General features: G+C 48.1%; 1 protein-coding gene across 1 annotated transcript in view; it reads left to right on the top strand.

The window, feature by feature from the left end:
• LOC139281487 (cystine/glutamate transporter-like) overlaps nucleotides 1-18,956 on the top strand; it is a 61,275-nt gene that overhangs the window by 10,804 nt on the left and 31,515 nt on the right. The window contains exons 3-5 of the mRNA XM_070901659.1: nucleotides 9,284-9,399; nucleotides 12,153-12,278; nucleotides 17,334-17,433. Of these exons, the coding sequence (XP_070757760.1) occupies nucleotides 9,284-9,399; nucleotides 12,153-12,278; nucleotides 17,334-17,433 (342 nt within the window). The remainder of the gene's footprint in view (nucleotides 1-9,283; nucleotides 9,400-12,152; nucleotides 12,279-17,333; nucleotides 17,434-18,956) is intronic.

Below are 18,956 nucleotides of genomic sequence, written 5' to 3'. Positions count from 1 at the left end.
CCTCTCTCCTATGTTAAGGCACTCCTTAAAACCTACTTCTTTGACCAAGCTTTTGGTCACCTGTCCTAATATCTCATGTTGCTTGGTGTCAAATTGTGTTTGATAACGCTCCTGTGAAGCACGGTGGGACATTTTACTACATTAAAAGCACTATATAAATGCAAGTTGTTGTTGTTGTTGTTTATGGAACCAATAATGTAATGTTCCTGACTGTTCACAAGTCGTTATTATCGGAGTAATTTTCCTCACATGGAGGCTGAAATTCGTTTGGGTGCTTTTTTTTAGCTCATTGGTTAATGTGCTTGTGTCAAATTCCTGTGTGAGCGATGTCATGAACCTATAGAATCACATTTCTGAGGCAAGGCGGAAAGATCTTTATGCCCCATCTAGGCAGTGTTAAAGCAAACCCAGGTTCACAAAGGGCTAGAAACTGCATAGTGCCTCGTTTGGGTAGCGCAAAAGTATCGGCGGGCAGTAATGACTTGATTCTGCCGGGAACTTCCACCTTCACGCGCCACTTTCCTTAGAGCGCCAAAGCGAGTTATTGGGGCGATATCGGCAAAGCGCTGAGCAATGCGTGGGGCAGCGCTGCCGTCTTCACAGGCTCCTTCCCTCCCTTAAAGGCAAGGGACAATGCTGAAGGAATGTTCAGGCTGTCTCTGGTGGGGGACGGCACCTGCACAGTGCAGGGCTGAGTAATCGCAGGGGCAAAAGACATCAGGAGGCACCAGAATGGGGACATGAAAAAATTTTGCCCTACCTGATCTCCACTGCCTTTAATTAATGCTCTCCAAGCGGCCAGCTGAGGTGACAACGCCTCCTGCAGCTGCCGTTGCCTCACGATACTGCAGGGGGCGGGAGCGAACAGTACATCCAGGGCAGGAATGGGGGGCTGTGCACCGAATGACGTCCTTTGCGCAAAACCGCCAGAGAAGTTCACAGGCGTCGGTGATTTTCTACGCCCGGTCGGTAACCTCTTAGCCCCCCTTTACCGCCCCCGGGAGGTGCAAATCCGTCCAATTTCTCCCCCAGAAAGTGGAGAAGTGTTCCTTACCTCAACACTAACATTTGTTACCTTCACCATATATGTTTTTGGATAGCGGATGTGAGGGGCAAGGTCAGAATGTCTCCTGATTGTTCTGTTCCTGGATTTCATGAATTCGACTATTCAAAAGTCCAAGATACAAAAGATTGCCACTTAGATTATATCTGACTGCTTGACCATGTTCAGTGCTTTAGTATACGCCTGAGTATCCATGGAGTATGACCACATAATGTATATCAATTTGCTGGAAGCTTTCTGTAACCAGTGGGTATCGCAGGGTCTTGAGGGCATTATTAATGTGCATCTGATGATTGTTATTTGAATTCCGAGTTACTGATTTTGTTGGGAAAGCTGACCAGTTTCATTTAATTAGGGGCATTTTCCTTTTTGGCAGACGGTTGCTGGTGTTCCTAAATGCCAAAAATCACTTTGAAGAGCACAAATAGAAATAAAACAAATTAGACTGATATTCCTCTCCCAGAGCTGGGAACAAATACTGTAGAATACATTTAAAGTGCACTCTTCTGGGACCCAGATGACAGCACACAAACTTCCTCTTGAGCCTAATTAGCATGGATAGCATGCATATTTGGAGGCAGACTATTGATACAGCCATGAAGAAAGGAGACCTAGAAAGGGGCATTGAAGGCAGCAGTAAGCTTAAAGGGGCATGTTCAATGGAAGCATTACAAAAGAAATAGCAATTTTTTCCTGGTACACAGAATATAAAATATTAAAAGCGGCAGCTACACATGATTATTGCCGAGCGCTAAAGTTAACTTGTAGCCACCAAAAGTTGTGATTTTCATTTCTATGGTCTTCTCCTTTAGTGAAGTGGGATGACCCCTGTGAATACCTTCATGCTGCTATGACATGGTTAGGATGCCTGCCTCACCTCAAACAGAAGGCAGGGAGCCACTGTAGTCTGCCGTGGAGGGCGTTGGTAAAGGGACAATGCCGTGGTGCTGAACACCAGGTGGAGGATACAGTGAATACAAACATGGGTATGAAGAATGAGGGTGTAGCAATAAGAGGAGAGTGCTGGTTTGACTGGGAGGCTTGTCTTTGTAATCCAATTCGGAAGAAGTAGTTGTGTGGTCAGGAGAAGGAGAGAACTTTTGCATTCTGGCAAGGAGACAGTTGTTGGCAGCTCAGGAGAGAGCCAGGTGAATAACTTCAGTACTGTCAAGGGAGCTTGGCTTCTTCTCATCGACCTCCACCTCCAACTAAACCAGATCGCAAAAGGCAAGGTGGTGACACAGTACTAAATAATGCACACATCACTAAGTGTAAATGGCTACAGCATTCTGCAATAAGTACTGACATAGCAAACCCATTTTTTATTCAAAATGTCAATAATGAAGATCTTTCTTGACAATATCAGCCTGTCACTTAAGACAGGTGCACCTAAAGGGCAGCTCAGGAAGAAGTAGTGCCAGGATTTTATGGGGCAGTCTGCCCTTGATCTTCACCCAGCATTATTAGAAGAAATCTGTGTGCAGAGAAATTTGATATTCATTTTGCTGTGTCTCCATCAGAAAAGCTATAGAGCAGGTTTGAGTGCAGTGCTTTTCACAAGTAAAATGGGACCCAGGATTCAAACTCATTTTTTCTTTACATTGCACATAGTTTTAGGGTGCAAAGTATATGCGCGGGAAGCCAATCCACTGTCAGGAGGCGGATTATCTGTTTAAACATTATAATGAGGCTTTAACCTCCATTTCAAATTTAACAGTGGCTAGTCGGCTTTTGCTCGCATTGTGAAACATGCCAGCTAATGCAAGGCAAGGGCTGCTAGGTCCAGGAGGCAAGTGCCTTTACATTTACCTCCCGAATTCAGAGTCCCTACTTAACCCACCCTCCACAATTGGAGACTCCCCCCCAAGCCTCCAATCGCTCCACGAGGCCTCCAGCCCACCCCCATCATCATCATAGGCAGTCCCTTGAACGAGGATGACTTGCTTCCACATGAGTTCACAGATGTTTCAATGAAGGACCTGATATTCCGGTCCTGAACTACAATTGAAGGGGTGGAAGATGCCTGTGCATGGATTTTTTTTAACGTGTGGTGACTGTTGCATACCAGCCACCTCACGGGCTTGACAGAGCTAGGCCTTTATCTAATGACAAGCATAAACCAGGATGACTGGAGACCTACTGTGCACACATAGAAACATAGAAAATAGGTGCAGGAGTAGGCCATTCAGCCCTTCAGCCTGCACCACCATTCAATAAGATCATGGTTGATCATTCACCTCAGTATCCCTTTCCTGCTTTCCCTCCATACCCCTTGATCCCTTTAGCCATAAGGGCCATATCTAACTCCCTCTTGAACATATCGCAGTGTGGGCTGGCCCATGCTGCCCCTGGGCCTTCGGCTCCTCTGGGCCCCGTACCTTCATTTGCCGCACCTCCGCCACGATCTCTCGCCGCTCCTCGGCCACACCTCTGCCATGATCTCTTGCCATTCCTCCACCACAAACATTCGCTGCACCTCCACTGCGATCTCACACTGCTCCTCCACCACAAAAACATTCACCGCACCTCCGCCACGATCTCTCACCCCTCCTATGCCACAATCTTTCGCCGCTCCTCCTCCATAATCTCTCATCGCTCCTCCGCCCCGATCTTCTCACTCCTCCGCTGTACCTGGGCCCTGCCGATGTTCCTGCCCACGCTCCAAACAGCGACCTGGGTTTTGACAACGTCACCCAGTTGTCCAATTCAAAATCGTCGCACACTTGGAGCAGCTCATGCTGGAAGTTGTAGTGGTATGCTCCAGCTCTTTTATATCCCCCGACCTGCGGAGGTGCCCCCCCCCCCCGCCACACCTGACCTGAACGAGAACACCTCCACAGGTCGGGCTAGAAAAGAGCTAGAGCATATCACTACAACTTGAAAGTAGCAGACCAGATAGATAAGCTGATTAAGAAGGCATACGGAATACTTGCCTTTATTAGCCGAGGCATAGCATACAAGAGCAGGGGGGGATTATGCTTGAATTGTATAAAACACTAGTTAGGCCACAGCTGGAGTACTGCGTGCAGTTCTGGCCACCGCATTGCAGAAAGGACGTGATTGCACTGGAGAGAGTACAGAGGAGATTTACGAGGATGTTGCCAGGAATGGAGAATCTTAGCTATGAGGACAGATTGGATGGGCTGGATTTGTTTTCCTTGCAACAGAGGAAGTGGAAGGAAGACCTGATTGAGGTGTATAAAATTATGAGGTGCCTAGATATAGTGGATACAGAGGGCCTATTTCCCTTAGCAAATGGGTTAACAACCAGGGGGCATAAATTTAAAGTAATTGGTACAAGATTTAGAGTGAATTTGAGGGGAAATTTCTTCACCCAGAGGGTTGTGGGGGTCTGGAACTCACTGCCTGAAAGGGTGGTAGAGGCAGAAACCCTCACCACATTTAAAAAGTACTTGGGTGTACACTTGAAGTGCCGCAACCTACAGGGCTACGGACCTAGAGCTGGAAAGTGGGATTAGGCTGGATAACCTCTTGTTGGACGGCATGGACATGATGGACCGAAATGGTCTCCTTTCGTGCTGTAAATTTCGATGATTCTATGAAGTTGAACTATATAATTAAAAAAGGAGTACCAGTTATTCTCTCCCCTTCACTCATAGACACAGTTATATTCTGTATAAAGTCTACATTCAGCTCCACAATAACATCTATTGATAGTTCATTCACGTATTTTCTTTCTTTTTGAGCAGATCCCACCCCAGGCCTCCGATAACTCCCCCAGGCCTCCGACTCCGCAACGAGGCCTTCCCAACCCCCGCCCCCACCCCCACCCCATGCTCTCCCCCAACCCTGTCCAGCTTTCTCCATGCAGCTTCCAGCCCACAATCCCTTCAGACTCCCCCCCACCCCAATCTTCAGCAACATTCCCCCCCCCCCTCCCCCACACAATCACTCCCTTCCTCCCTCCTCTGTGCAGCCTAGTGCCACAGACTACTCAGTCTGGCTTGCTGTGGGTGGGAAACAGAGGCTACCCATGCAAATCAGGCCCTGTGTTAAATTCAGCAGGGCCTGCGGGAAACCCATTCTCCCGGGTTTCCCGACCTCTTTGGTGCCTATTAATGAATGCCCCTGGCTGATCTTCTGATGCCTTGATGGCTACATGTGGGCAGTTTGTGACCCACTGCACATGTGGGAAGCCAGCCACTGCTCTCCAAGAACATTTTCACTCTGACTGCTGGCTTGCATTGGGACGGCAGTGTATTCATTGGCCATTGCAAAGAGGGTATTAGTGACCTGCTTGATGCATTTATGAACTACAGACTACAGAGATGTCTCTTGTAGCTGGAATGATCCTGGGTGGTGGTGGGTTAAGCAGGGGCCCTGGATTCAGGAGATAAATGTAAAGGATGGTGCTAACTGTCACTGCCACAGACAAAGCATGGGCACCTGGCACAGCAGGCATTGGGGCCAAAATTACACCTTTCTAAGGCATCTAGCCGCCTGAAAACTGCAGCCATGCATCGGTGCGAAATGGCCGCTGGGTCTCCGCGGAGGGTCCACCATTTTTTAAATTGCACTTCCTCAGGTTTGGAGTGGTGTAGGGGACCGCTCCGCCCGTTTTCCCGCCGTGGCGTGCACACGCTGACCCCTTACCAACTGGTGGAGACCCCTTCCCAAAATTGCCGCTCAGGAAATTGCCCCTTTCCCAGAATTGCCCCGCGGGAGTGGCTCCGCCGCCAGTCGGTGCCATTAACAGCTTTTGCTGTCGGTATACTCTCTGTGGCTTGGTGGCATGGCTGCCCTTAAAGGGGAGGTGGTACTGCCGTCGACGACATATTATTTTCTTTTGCCTGCCGACTGCCAGGTCAGGCCGACAATTATGGCCGTGGGTTCAGCCAGGCCGCCAACAGGCAGCCTGGCATCCCCTCTTGGGTGCCAGGCCACTGGCCCAGCTGAAGCCCTTCCTGTTGGCCCTGTGTTTGCCACTAAAGTGGTTGCCGAGTTTGGAGCAGCCCTCCCCTTTAACTGAAGGGGAGCGAGGTTGTGACGCGTTAGTGCGGTGCTGATGATTGGTCGGGGTGGTGGACCTGCTGCAAGGGCACCTCCACCCTGCAGCCGACCCGATTAAAGAGCTGAATTTCTCCAGTATCCCGCCCCATAGTCTGGGGCGGAGAAAAACTTTCAAAAACAGTAGGTGCGCCCCATTTGGGGCGGGGCTCGATATCGGCCCCAGTAGGACTTTCTGCAGGGGGCTTCAGAGGTCAGAGACAGTCTCCTCATGCACTACTTCTGAGACAGATCCAGGAAACCCACTGCTGGCCTGTACATGCTGGCATTCTGCAAGCAGCACCTCTCATCTGTTGTCTTCGAACAAGCCCAACCGATGCTACTGCTGCTCTGCTTCCTCCTTTACACGTGACCAAATCAAAGCAAGAATGGCACCCATCAGCTTTGAATGCTTATTCAGGGTGTGTAAGCAAAATAAATTCAGATGAAAGAAATCCAAAACCCACAATAGTACATAGATCCCTATGAAATAAATACTGCTTGCAACTGCTCTTTAGAAACCTAACACACTCAGCTGGGTGAGTACTGGGCAGGATTTCCAAATTGTGAGTTAAAATAGCATTGGGATAGTAATGGCATTGTAGAACACAGATTTGCGTGTATTCATGAGGAACTTGCCTGCTACCAGCAGGTGCCTCAGATCCCTAAGAGGAGCTCACAGTTAAAATGGTGGTGGGTGCAAATCTAATCAGGAACAGCATCAGACTTTAATGCAGTTGTGAATTTTGTTGTTTACACTGAATGAAGCCAACACTGCAGAGACAAAAGTCACATTCTAAGTGTGGTTTTCCCAAACCACAATCTTGTATTTGAAATGGTTAAGTTACAATTTTGACTGCATTTATGTTTTGGTGTCCTATCTCCATAATTCCTGGACTATGCTTGGTATCATGATTTTTCTAAATGAGGGCAAAGTGTATGATGTAGTGTATATGGATTTTAGCAAAGCTTTTGATAAGGTCCCACATGGCAGACTGGTCACGAAAGTAAAAGTCCATGGGATCCAGGGCAAAGTGGCAAGTTGGATCCAAAATTGGCTCAGAGGCAGGAAGCAAAGGGTAATGGTTGATGGGTGTTTTTGTGACTGGAAGGATGTTTCTAGTGGGGTCCCGCAGGGCTCAGTACCAGGTCCCTTGCTTTTTGTGGTATACATCAATGATCTAGACTTAAATGTTGGGGGTATGATTAAGAAGTTTGCAGATGATACTAAAATAAGCTGTAGGATTGATAATGAAGAAGAAAGCTGCGGACTGCAGGACAATATCAATCAACTGGTCAGGTGGGCAGAAGAGTGGCAAATGGAATTTAATCCGACAAGTGTGAGGTAATTAATTTGGGGAGGGCTAACAAGGAAAGGGAATACACATTAAATGGTAGGACACAGAGAAGTGTAGAGGAACAAAGGGATCTTGGAGTGCATGTCCACAGATCCCTGAAAGTAGCATCATCGTCATAGGTGGTCCCTCGAACGAGGATGACTTGCTTCCACAAGAGTTCACAGATGTTTCAATGAAGGACCCGATATTCCAGTCCTGAACTCCAATTGAAGGGGTGGAAGATACCTGTGCATGAATTTTTTTAACATGTGGTGACCGTTGCACACCAGCCACCACACGGGCTTGACAGAGCTAGGTCTTTATCTAGTGGCAAAGGTAAACCAGAACGACTGGAGACGTGCTCTGCTGCACGGACCTAGTGCGCACACATATCACAGTGTGGGCTGGCCCGTGCTGCCCCTGGGCCCTCGACTCTTCAGGGCTCCGTATCTTCATTTGCCGCACCTCCACCATGATCTCTCGCCACTCCTCCGCCACAAACATTCGCCGCACCTCCGCCATGATCTCTTGCCGCTCCTCCAGCACAAACATTCGCCACACCTTCGCCGCGATCTCACAGCGCTCCTCCACCACGATCTCTTGCCACTCCTCCACCACAAAAACATTCACCGCACCTCCGCCGCGATCTCTCACCGCTCCTCCGCCACGATCTCTCACCGCTCCTCCGCCACGATCTCTCACCGCTCCTCCACCACGATCTCTCACCGCTCCTCCGCCACGATCTCGCACCGCTCATCCGCCACGATCTCGCACCGCTCATCCGCCCTGACCTTCCCGCTCCTCCACTGTACCTGGGCCCCGCCGATGTTCCTGCCCATGCTCCAAACAGCGACCTGGGTTTTGATGGCGTCACCCAGTCGCCCACCTCAAAATCGTCGCACACTTGGAGCAGTTGGTGCTGGAAGTTGTAGTGGTATGCTCCAGCTCTTTTATATCCCCGACCTGCGGAGGTGCCCTCCCCCCGACCTGAACGAGAACACCTCCACAGGTCGGGCTAGAAAAGAGCTGGAGCATACCACTACAACTTGAAAGTAGCAGACCAGATAGATAAGCTGGCTAAGAAGGCATACGGAATACTTGCCTTTATTAGCCGAGGCATAGAACACAAGAGCAGGGCGGGATTATGCTTGAACTGTATAAAACACTGGTTAGGTCACAGCTGTACTGCGTGCAGTTCTGGTCACCGCATTACAGGAAGGACGTGATTGCACTGGAGGGGGTACAGAGGAGATTTACGAGGATGTTGCCGGGAGTGGAGAATCTTAACTATGAGGACAGATTGGATAGGCTGGATTTGTTTTCCTTGGAACAGAGGAAGTGGAGGGAAGACCTGATTGAGGTGTATAAATTACGAGGGGCCTAGATATAGTGGATAGAGAGGGCCTTTTTTCCCTTAGCAGATGGGTTAACAACCAGGGGGCATAAATTTAAAGTAATTGGTAGAAGGTTTAGAGGGGATTTGAGGGGAAATTTCTTCACACAGTGGGTTGTGGGGGTCTGGAACTCACTGCCTGAAAGGATGGTAGAGGCAGAAACCCTCACCACATTTAAAAAGTACTTGGATGTACACTTGAAGTGCTATAACCTGCAGGGTTATGGACCTAGAGCTGGAAAGTGGGACTAGGCTGGATAGCCTCTTGTTGGCTGGCATGGACATGATGAACCGAAATGGCCTCCTTTCGTGCTGTAAATTTCTATGATTCTATGAAGTTGAACTATATAATTAAAAAAGGAGTACCGGTTATTCTCTCCCCTTCACTCATAGACACAGTTATATTCTGTACAAAGTCTACATTCAGCTCCACAATAACATCTATTGATAGTTCATTCACGTATCCTCTTTCTTTTTGAGCAGACCGGCAATCACTGCTTTTGTTGGCTTGTCGTTTGGACGCTACATTGTTGAGCCATTTTTTGCCCCTTGTCAAGCTCCAGTTTTGGCAGTAAAACTTCTCACAGCTGTTGGAGTCTGTAAGTAACATTGTTGTGCCTGTCTGTCACTTGGCTGAATTGCCTCTTGTTTTTTGACATGTAAATGCTGTAATTTGAGTGTGCGGGGGCAGAATTTGGGCAGGACTTGCTTATACCGCTCACATGTGGTAGGTGTATTATGATCACATCTAAATATTGCCAAGGCCCACAGGCGGGTGGACATTTAAAATATAAACGACCCTTTTCTTTTAAATCAATTGCAGTATGGAACACTGCTTGCTTCAAAAGGGGGTCATTTTAAATACATTAAAAATAAATCTTTGGGCAGTCCACGGGCAACTTGTACTGCAGCAAGACCGCTCCCTCATCCCCTCCCCCAAGGTGGTCCCCCAGCTGCACCAGCAGTGAAATGGATGCTCATCTGAAATATTTAAATGTCCCTGACCCCGAGAAGTGGGTTGGATTATGTCCATATTTAGTGACTGTCAACTGCAAGGGCCTATAGAGCGTCCTCCTCCATTTCGGATGCCCCCAAAAGTTCGTCACAATCCTCCGCCTGATCCACGACGACATGCAGGCTGTGATCTTTACCAACGGATCCATTACAGACGCAATCCACGTCCGGACCGGGGTCAAACAGGGCTGTGTCATCGCCCCAAACCTCTTTTCAATCTTACTCGCTGCCATGCTCCACCTCACAGTCAACAAGTTCCCCACTGGAGTGGAACTAAACTACAGAACCAGTGGGAACCTGTTCAACCTTCGTCGTCTCCAGGCCAGGTCCAAGACCATTCCAACCTCTGTCATCGAGCTACAGTACACGGACGACGTCTGCGTCTGCGCACATACAGAGGCTGACCTCCAGGACATAGTCAACGTAGTTACTGAGGCGTACAAAAGCATGGGCCTTATGCTAAACATCCGTAAGACAAAAGTCTTCCACCAGCCTGTCCTCGCCGCACAGCACTGCCCCCCCAGTCATCAAGATCCATGGCACGGCCCTGGACAACGTGGACCACTTCCCATACCTCAGGATCCTTTTATCAACAAGAGCAAACATTGACGACAAGATTCAATACCGCCTCCAGTGCGCCAGTGCAGCCTTCTGCCGCTTGAGGAAAAGAGTATTTGAAGACCAGGCCCTCAAAACTGCCACCAAGCTCATGATCTATAGGGCTGTAGTAATACCCGCTCTCCTGTATGGTTCAGAGACATGGACCATGTACAGTAGACACCTCAAGTTGCTGGAGAAATACCACCAACGATGTCTCTGCAAGATCCTACAAATCCCCTGGGAGGACAGACGCACCAACATTAGCGTCCTCGACCAGGCCAACATCCCCAGCATCGAAGCACTGACCACACTTGATCAGCTCCACTGGGCAGGCCACATTGTTCACATGCCAGACACGAGACTCCCAAACGCTCTACTCGGAAGTCCTTAACGGCAAACGAGCCAAAGATGGGCAGAGGAAGCGATACAAGGACACCCTCAAAGCCTCCCTGATCAAGTGCAACATCCCCACTGACACCAGGGAGTCCCTGGCCAAAGACCGCCCTAAGCGGAGGAAGTTCATCCAGGAGCACCTCGAGTCTCATCGCCGAGAGTATACAAAAACCAAGCGCAGGTAGCAGAAAGAGCGTGCGGCAAACCAGTCCCACTCACCCCTTCCCTCAACAACTGTCTGTCCCACCTGTGACAGAGACTGTGGTTCTCATATTGGACTGTTCAGCTACCTAAGAACTCATTTTAAGAGTGGAAGCAAATCTTCCTCAATTTCGAGGAACTGCCTATGATGATGATGAGAAGTCTCACCTCACTGTACTTATGGAAAGGGAACAGGATCAGTGGAAATTGAGGGCCTGGTTTTGGGAGTGTGTAAAGAATTGTAATTGTAGCAACTTCTCCTTGTTCCATGACAACGAAAGCAAACAGGCCAATTCAGGATCCATTGCTGCTGATACAAATGAGGTAGTACAAAGCAAAAGGATATGGTAATGAGACAAGAAAAGAAACAAAAGATCAGACTGGAAGAGTTGTAAATGAGAATGGCAGAAACATCAACAGCTGCCATGTGAAAAAATAGGAGCAAGGATTATGGTCTGAAATTGCTGAACTTGATGATGAGTGCCGAATCGAATGATGAGGTCCTGTTCCTTGAGCTTCATTGGAACAGTGCAAGAGGCTGAGGATAGAGCGATCAGAGTGGGAGTGGAGCAGAGAATTAAAGTGACAGGCGACCGGAAGCTCGGGGTCACGATTACGGACTGAACAGAGGTGTTTCGCAAAGCGGTCACCCAATCTGCGTTTGGTCGCCCCAATGTAGAGGAGATCATATCGTGAGCAGCAAAAACAGAATACTATATTGCAAGCACAACAACTAAATCGCTGTTTCACCTGGAAGGAGTATTAGGGGCCCTGGACAGTGCGAAGGGAGGAGGTAAAAGAGCAGGTATTGCATTTCCTGCACTTGCATGGGAAGGTGCCGTTGGAAGGGGAGGGGGTGTGGGGGGGTGATTCAGGAGTGGACCAGGGTGTTGCAGAGGGAGCGATCCCTTAGGAATGCTGAAGGGAGGGGAGATGAAGATGTGTTTGGTGGTGGGATCATGAGGTGGCGGAAATGGCGGAGTAAGATCTGTTGAACATGGAGCCTGATGACAAGGCTGAGGAAAGGTGAGGACAAGGTTTACACTATCGTGGTATTTTGCTTTTGTAATAAAAAAAACACTGTTGGTTTTATCTGGTGTGTTACACAAACCTGAGAAAGATTTTGCTTTTTTCCTCACCACAGCATTGGTAGTGTATGTAAATTCTTGTAGTGTGAACTGGACTGCCCGAATTCAGATCATCCTCACATTTTCTAAACTGATGGCACTGGGATTGATCATCGTTCCAGGGATGATGGCCTTGGCCCAAGGTATGATTTATCCATGAAAAGGCTCACAAGAGATTTCTCAGGGGCTCAGCGGGCGCGTCGGGTGGGAAAATGTTTTTATCTGACAGCGGGTCAGGACCCCGCTGTCAAGCCACCGCCACGCTATTTTCTCAGATATCGGGTCTGTCAGGGCTGAACACAGCGGCGGGGGAGGCAATTTAGGATGTTATGACCTTGTAAAGAACCTATTAAAATGAATTTTGAGCTGAACTTATCATTTTACCAGGTTGTCCACGGGGTTTACGCTGCTCGGGGATCGCGTCAGGAAAGAATGTTGGGAGTTGTATGACCATGAATTCATTTCTTTACTTGACAGCTACAAATGTGCTATAAAGGCTCCCATCTCACAGCTGTTCACTTTCCAAGATCAAAAGCTGTTGCTTCCTGCACTTGGAAGGCACATTGAGCTTTATGCAGGTTGCAAGTCTATCCAGTGTTACCTCATTGGAACAACCTCTCTCACCATTGACAGATCGCTTCTGTCATCTCAAGTTCATCTGCCATCTATTACATTAGCATCGGTGCCCTTGAAACTATCTCACCTTCGTCCTCAGAATCTCACCACAATCAGCTCCAGCACCAGACACACCAGCACCAACAACAACCTTCTCTACAATCAACTGATGCTGCACAGCATACAGGCCCAGGAGGCCAGGGATGGCTTCACCATAGCCAGATTTACTTCATTTGACTCAGTGCTGCCTCATGATACACCAGGTTGGCACCACCCCACACCAACACCATAAAGCATCCCTACAATGCCCAAGCCATTCCGCTCACACTCATCACCATTGCGGGGGGGTACCGTTATATCTCACCATTCACTGCAACACACTAAGCCACTTGCAAAGGTGCAGACAAATCTGTCCAAGAAAGCAAAGTGTTGAAAATAAAGGTTTCAATGTTTGACAGCATATTAACAGAAACTTCACATCAACATTGGCTAAAAGACCCAAGTGCCTACCCTTGTGTGGTGTTAGTTAGTATGATTGCACTAGGATGAGGGTGAGTGTGAGGAGTGGCTAGTGAGATGGGGAAGTGATAATGTAAATAGAGAGGGATGGAAGGGGGTGCAAGATAAGTTTGGTGTGAGTAAGGATGTGTAGGAGTAGGGTAGGGAAGGCAAAGTGATATGGATGTGATGAATGGAACAGCAGGATGAGGTTGAGTGCAGCTTTACAGTAACGTTTCGTGATCCACTGAGATCATTGAAAGGTTTGTACCACTGAAGCCTGGCCTCCTGACGATATCCCTGCTTGTGTCCTCCTGTGCAATATGCAACCTGGCTGCGTTGATCTCCTGGGGAGGTCTATTCCGCCCATTGGAAGGGAACAGAACCTCCCTGAATGCTTGTCTCCCTCCATAAGCTTATGGAGGGAGTCATGGGAGAGCCTGCATGCAGCCGTGCATCTCTGTGCACCTCTGTCAGTGTTTGCAGCATCTCAATGCTGTAGAACACGGACAGCACAACCGTCAAACTAAATTTGCACATGGTCCCTTTAAGGAAACCGGCTGATGACGCGTCATCAAATGACGTCATCAGACCAGCTTCGTTCAATTGGCCAGGAAACGCGCTGGGCGGGCTTAACAAGCCCAATCACGGTAAAATCATTCTACACAGTGGGCTGGAGCCAGAAGCAAGGTCAGGACCCACCACCGATCCACGGCGAGGTAGAGGAAATCAAGGCAAAAGTTTCAAGTCACACATTTACAACACAGAAGGAGGCCATTCAGCTCTGAAAGAGCTATCAACTTAGCCCTATTCCCCCTGCTAGTTCCCTAACCCTTTTTTTACATTTTCATTTTCAAATATTTATCCACTTCCCTTTTAAAAGCTATTATGGATTCTGCTTCCCCCAACTATTTTAGATCGGGTATTCCATATACTAACAAAACTCTGTATAAAAAAAATCTCCTAACCTCTCCCTTTGTTCTTTTGGTGATGATGTTAGATTTAAACCCGCTCGCTACTGGTTCATTGATCAGTGGAAATAGTTTTTCCCAATTTATCAAAATCTCATAGGGGTATTATCAAACAAAATTTGACACTGAGCTACATAAAGAAATGTTAGGGCAGATGATCAAAAGTTTGGTCAAAGAGGTAGGTTTTAAGGAATGTCTTAAAAGAGGAGAGAAAGAGAGGTTTAGGTGGGGAATTCCAGAGCTTGTCAGCTGAAGGCACGGCCGCCAATGGTGGAGTGGTTAAAATTGGGAATGCTCAAGAGGCCAGAATTGGAGGAGCGCAGATATCTCGGAGATAACCACTTCTGCCTGTTTTTTGTTCTTTCACCAAATCCCTATCCATGCTTCGACCTGACAAAAGCCTGCGATACGGTCAAACGCGAAGGATTATGGAGCAACCTCCTCAGATTCAGCTGCCCTCAAAAGATTGTCACCATTCTCACCTGCTCCACGATGGCATGCAAGCCTGATCCTGACCAACGGAGCCACCACAGACCCATTTCACATTCGGACCGGGGTCAAGCAAGGCTGTGTCATCGCACCAACGCTCTTCTCGATCTTCCTTGCTGCAATGCTCCATCTCATCCTCAGCAAGCTCCCCACTGAAGTGGAGCTAAATTACAGGAAAAATGGGAATCTGTTCAACCTCCACCGCGTCTAGGCCAGATCCAAGGTCATCCCATCCTCCGTCATCGAACTACAGTAAGCAGACAACGCCTGCGCCTGCGCACACTCGGAGGCCGAACTCCAAGCCATCATCAACACCTTCATCAAGGCATACGAGAGCATGAGCCTCAATCGAAACATCCATAAAATAAAGGTCCTCTACCAACTGGCCCCCACCACATAGCACTGCTCCCCGTTTATCAAAATCCACGTCGAGGCCATGGACAACGTGGACCATTTTCCATACCTCGGGAGCCTACTATCAACAAGGGCAGACATCGACGATGAGGTCCAACACCATCTTCAGTGTGCCAGTGCAGCCTTTGGTCACCTGAGGAAGAGAGTGTTTGAAGACCAAGACCTCAAACCCGGCACCAAGCTCATGGTCTACAGGGCAGTGGCGATACCCGCCCTCCTGTATGGCTCAGAGACATGGACTATGTACAGCAGACTCTTTAAAACACTGGAGAAGTACCACCAACGCTGCCTCCACAAGATCCTGCAAATCTATTGTCAGGATAGACGCACCAATGTCAGTGTTCTCGCTCAGGCCAACATCCCCAGCATCGAAGCACTGACCACGCTCGATCAGCTCCATTGGACGGGCCACATCGCCTGCATGCCTGACTCAAAACTCCTAAAACAAGCGGGGCTCAGACACGGCAAGCGAGCTCCAGGTGGGCAGAGGAAACGCTTCAAGGACACCCTCAAAGCATCCTTGGAAAATTTAACATCCCCACCGACACCTGGGAATCTCTGGTCCAAGACCACCCAAAGTGGAGGAAAAGCATCCAATGTTTTAAAGTGTCTGCTGTACATAGTCCATGTCTCTGAGCCATACAGGAGGGCGGGTATCGCCACTGCCCTGTAGACCATGAGCTTGGTGCCGGGTTTGAGGTCTTGGTCTTCAAACACTCTCTTCCTCAGGCGACCAAAGGCTGCACTGGCACACTGAAGATGGTGTTGGACCTCATCGTCGATGTCTGCCCTTGTTGACAGTAGGCTCCCGAGGTATGGAAAATGGTCCACGTTGTCCATGGCCTCGACGTGGATTTTGATAAATGGGGAGCAGTTCTATGTGGTGGGGGCCAGTTGGTAGAGGACCTTTGTTTTATGGATGTTTTGTTTAAGGCTCATGCTCTCGTACGCCTCGGTGAAGGTGTTGACGATGGCTTGGAGTTCTCACTCAGGCCAACATCCTCAGCATCGAAGCATTGACCACGCTCGATCAGCTCCATTGGATGGGCCACATCGCCCGCATACCTGACTCGAGACTCCCAAAACAAGCGGAGTTCAGACACTGCAAGCGAGCCCCAGGTGGGCAAAGGAAACGCTTCAAGGACACCCTCAAAGCATCCTTGGAAAATTTAACATCCCCACCGACACCTGGGAATCTCTGGTCCAAGACCACCCAAAGTGGAGGAAAAGCATCCGGGAGGGCGCTGAACACCTCGAGTCTCTTCGCCGAGAGCAAGTTGAAGCCAAGCGTCGACAGCGGAAGAAGCACGTGGCAACCCAGGCCCCCCCACCCACTCGTTACTTCAACCACCGTTTGCCCCACCTGTGGGTCCCGCATTGGACTCTTCAGTCACCTGAGAACTCATTTCTAATGTGGAAGCAAGTCATCCTCGACTCCGAGGGACTGCCTATGATGATGATCCATGCTGCCACACTCCCTTTAATATCATGTGCCTTAATTTTATCAACAAGTCTCCTATGTGGTGCCTGATCAAACATTTTTTGAAAATCCATATACATAACATCCATTGCATTTGTTATCAACTTAGTCTGTTATTTATTTAAAGAGTTCTATTAAATTTGACATGCACAACTTTACTTTTACCAATACCATTTATCCCTTATAAGGCCTCTAGGAGCTTACCCATCAGTATTGTTAGGCTGACTTGTCTATAGTTGCCTGACTTTTTTTTCTCTTTTTGAACATAAATATTACATTGGCACAACTTCCATATTCAAGTACGTTTGAAAGATAATGGTCAGAGCTTCTATTTCCTCTCCGACTTCTCTCAGCATTCCAGGATATGTGCCATCAGGACTCAGTGGCTTTTCCACTTTGCATTGCCCCAATTTTTTTCAGTTTTACTTCCTTATCTATAGCGATTTTATGCAATGGACCCATTCCATTTTGTAAACTGTTTCTCTTGTTTCTACATGTGCCAGTTCAATTTTGCCTGATCTGATACACCAATCTATAAACATGATACATCATACATGGGTTTCCCATTATATTTCGTGGACTTGATTCTTTATTATACTGTTAATTAAAGATTTATTGAATATTGATACTCCCATAGTCCCAGTTGAACTAAAGTGTGGTATATTTTATGAAGACTTTGAAACCTATGAACCTTTATCTTGAATTGAGCTCAGCTTATTCTCTTTTCACAGGTCGCAATGAAAACTTTCAAAATGCTTTTAACAGCAGTTCAGTCACACTAGACAGAATTCCACTGGCTTTCTACTCAGGCATGTTTGCTTACAGTGGCTGGTATGTAAGCACTTTGATGACTTCCAAAATATGTGTGGGGGAGTAAGAGGGGACTGATGGTCGCACACTTGGAGGGATAACTGCACTGAGAGTTATTTTTTCTTATTGTTGTCTCTCAGTGAGTTAAACTAAACAGAGTTCATTCCTAGTCACATTTTTTCAAGTGATCTAACTTTTGAATTCCTTCTGTTTATGATGTTTATCTGCAGAGTGCTATATGCATTTACTTCATCCAACAGCTTCTTGAGTGTGTGCTGAGGTGATGGGAGGCTGCTTGAAGCTTATTGTGGTCCAGTTGAATAGATGCATTGAATAAAAAAAGACTGGATGTTAATCATAACGTCATTTATAAAATCCCAAAGTAAATATAAGAAATATTAGACAGAACAATGTTATGAGCAACAATTTTTGATATTTTAACCACTCACTCACCCCATTCCGTGCATTGGGTTAAAATCAGGGCCATTAAGTGAGCTACACATACTTACCGCTCTCTCAGGTGGATGGAAAAGATCCCATGGGACTATTTCGAAGAAGAACAGGAGAATATTTCCCCAGCGTCCTGGCCAATATTTATCACTCAATCTATTGTGTTCCTAACACAGATGAGGCTGCACACAGAGAGGTTAAAGTAACAGTGACCTCAGTCTTTAATAAGACACTCCAGAATGAGGAACAGGCCTTAGGGGCCGGCTTATATACAGTGCTCCCAAGGAATGCTGGGATCCCTTGGGACTTCAGGGGATGAGCTCCCTGGTGGCGAAACATGGGAGTGCATGCTTTACAGATACACAACATCACTCCCCATCCCTGCCAAAGACAAAGTGAAAACTATTTACAAGGTGAGGCGTTCGGGAGCCTTTCTTTCCCTGGTGGTCCGCCTCGGTACAAATGTCTGTTCTGGTGTGTTGGCTGTGCCCTCGCTGGACTGGCGTGTTGTTGCCCCTGCAGGGCTGCTAGGCGAGCCTGGCCTTGCTGGGCTGTTGGGTGTGATGGGTTAGATTTTCTGGTCCGGCGTGGTGTCGTTGATCCTTTGGGTGTGTGTTGTGGGCTCGAAAAAGGTGGTGTCTGCTGTGGGTTGTTCAGGGCAGTCTGTGAACCACAGCCTCATTTGGTCCAGGTGCTTTCTGCAAATTTGTCCATTGTCTAGTTTGACTACAAACACCCTACTCCCTTCTTTAGGTATCACCATGCCCGCGATCCACTTGGGACCTTGTCCATAGTTTAGCACATACACAGGGTCATTCAGATCAATTTCCCGTGACACAGTGGCGCGAGACCATTTTGTTGCTGCCGCCTGCTCTCTACCTGATCATGCAGGTTCGGATGAACCAGCGAGAGTCTGGTTTTAAGTGTCCTTTTCATGAGTAGCTCAGCCGGGGGCACCCCTGTGAGCGAGTGGGGTCTCGTGCGGTAGCTGAGCAGTACTCGGGACAGGCGGGTTTGGAGTGAGCCTTCTGTGACTTGTTTAAGGCTCTGTTTAATGGTTTCTACTGCCCGCTTTGCCTTCCCATTGGAGGCTG

Source organism: Pristiophorus japonicus, chromosome 15, assembly GCF_044704955.1.
Source record: "Pristiophorus japonicus isolate sPriJap1 chromosome 15, sPriJap1.hap1, whole genome shotgun sequence".
In the NCBI taxonomy this organism is placed as follows: Eukaryota; Metazoa; Chordata; class Chondrichthyes; family Pristiophoridae; genus Pristiophorus; species Pristiophorus japonicus.
The sequence above is the reverse complement of the archived record's forward strand: the minus strand, read 5'-3'. Positions and strand labels throughout refer to the sequence as shown.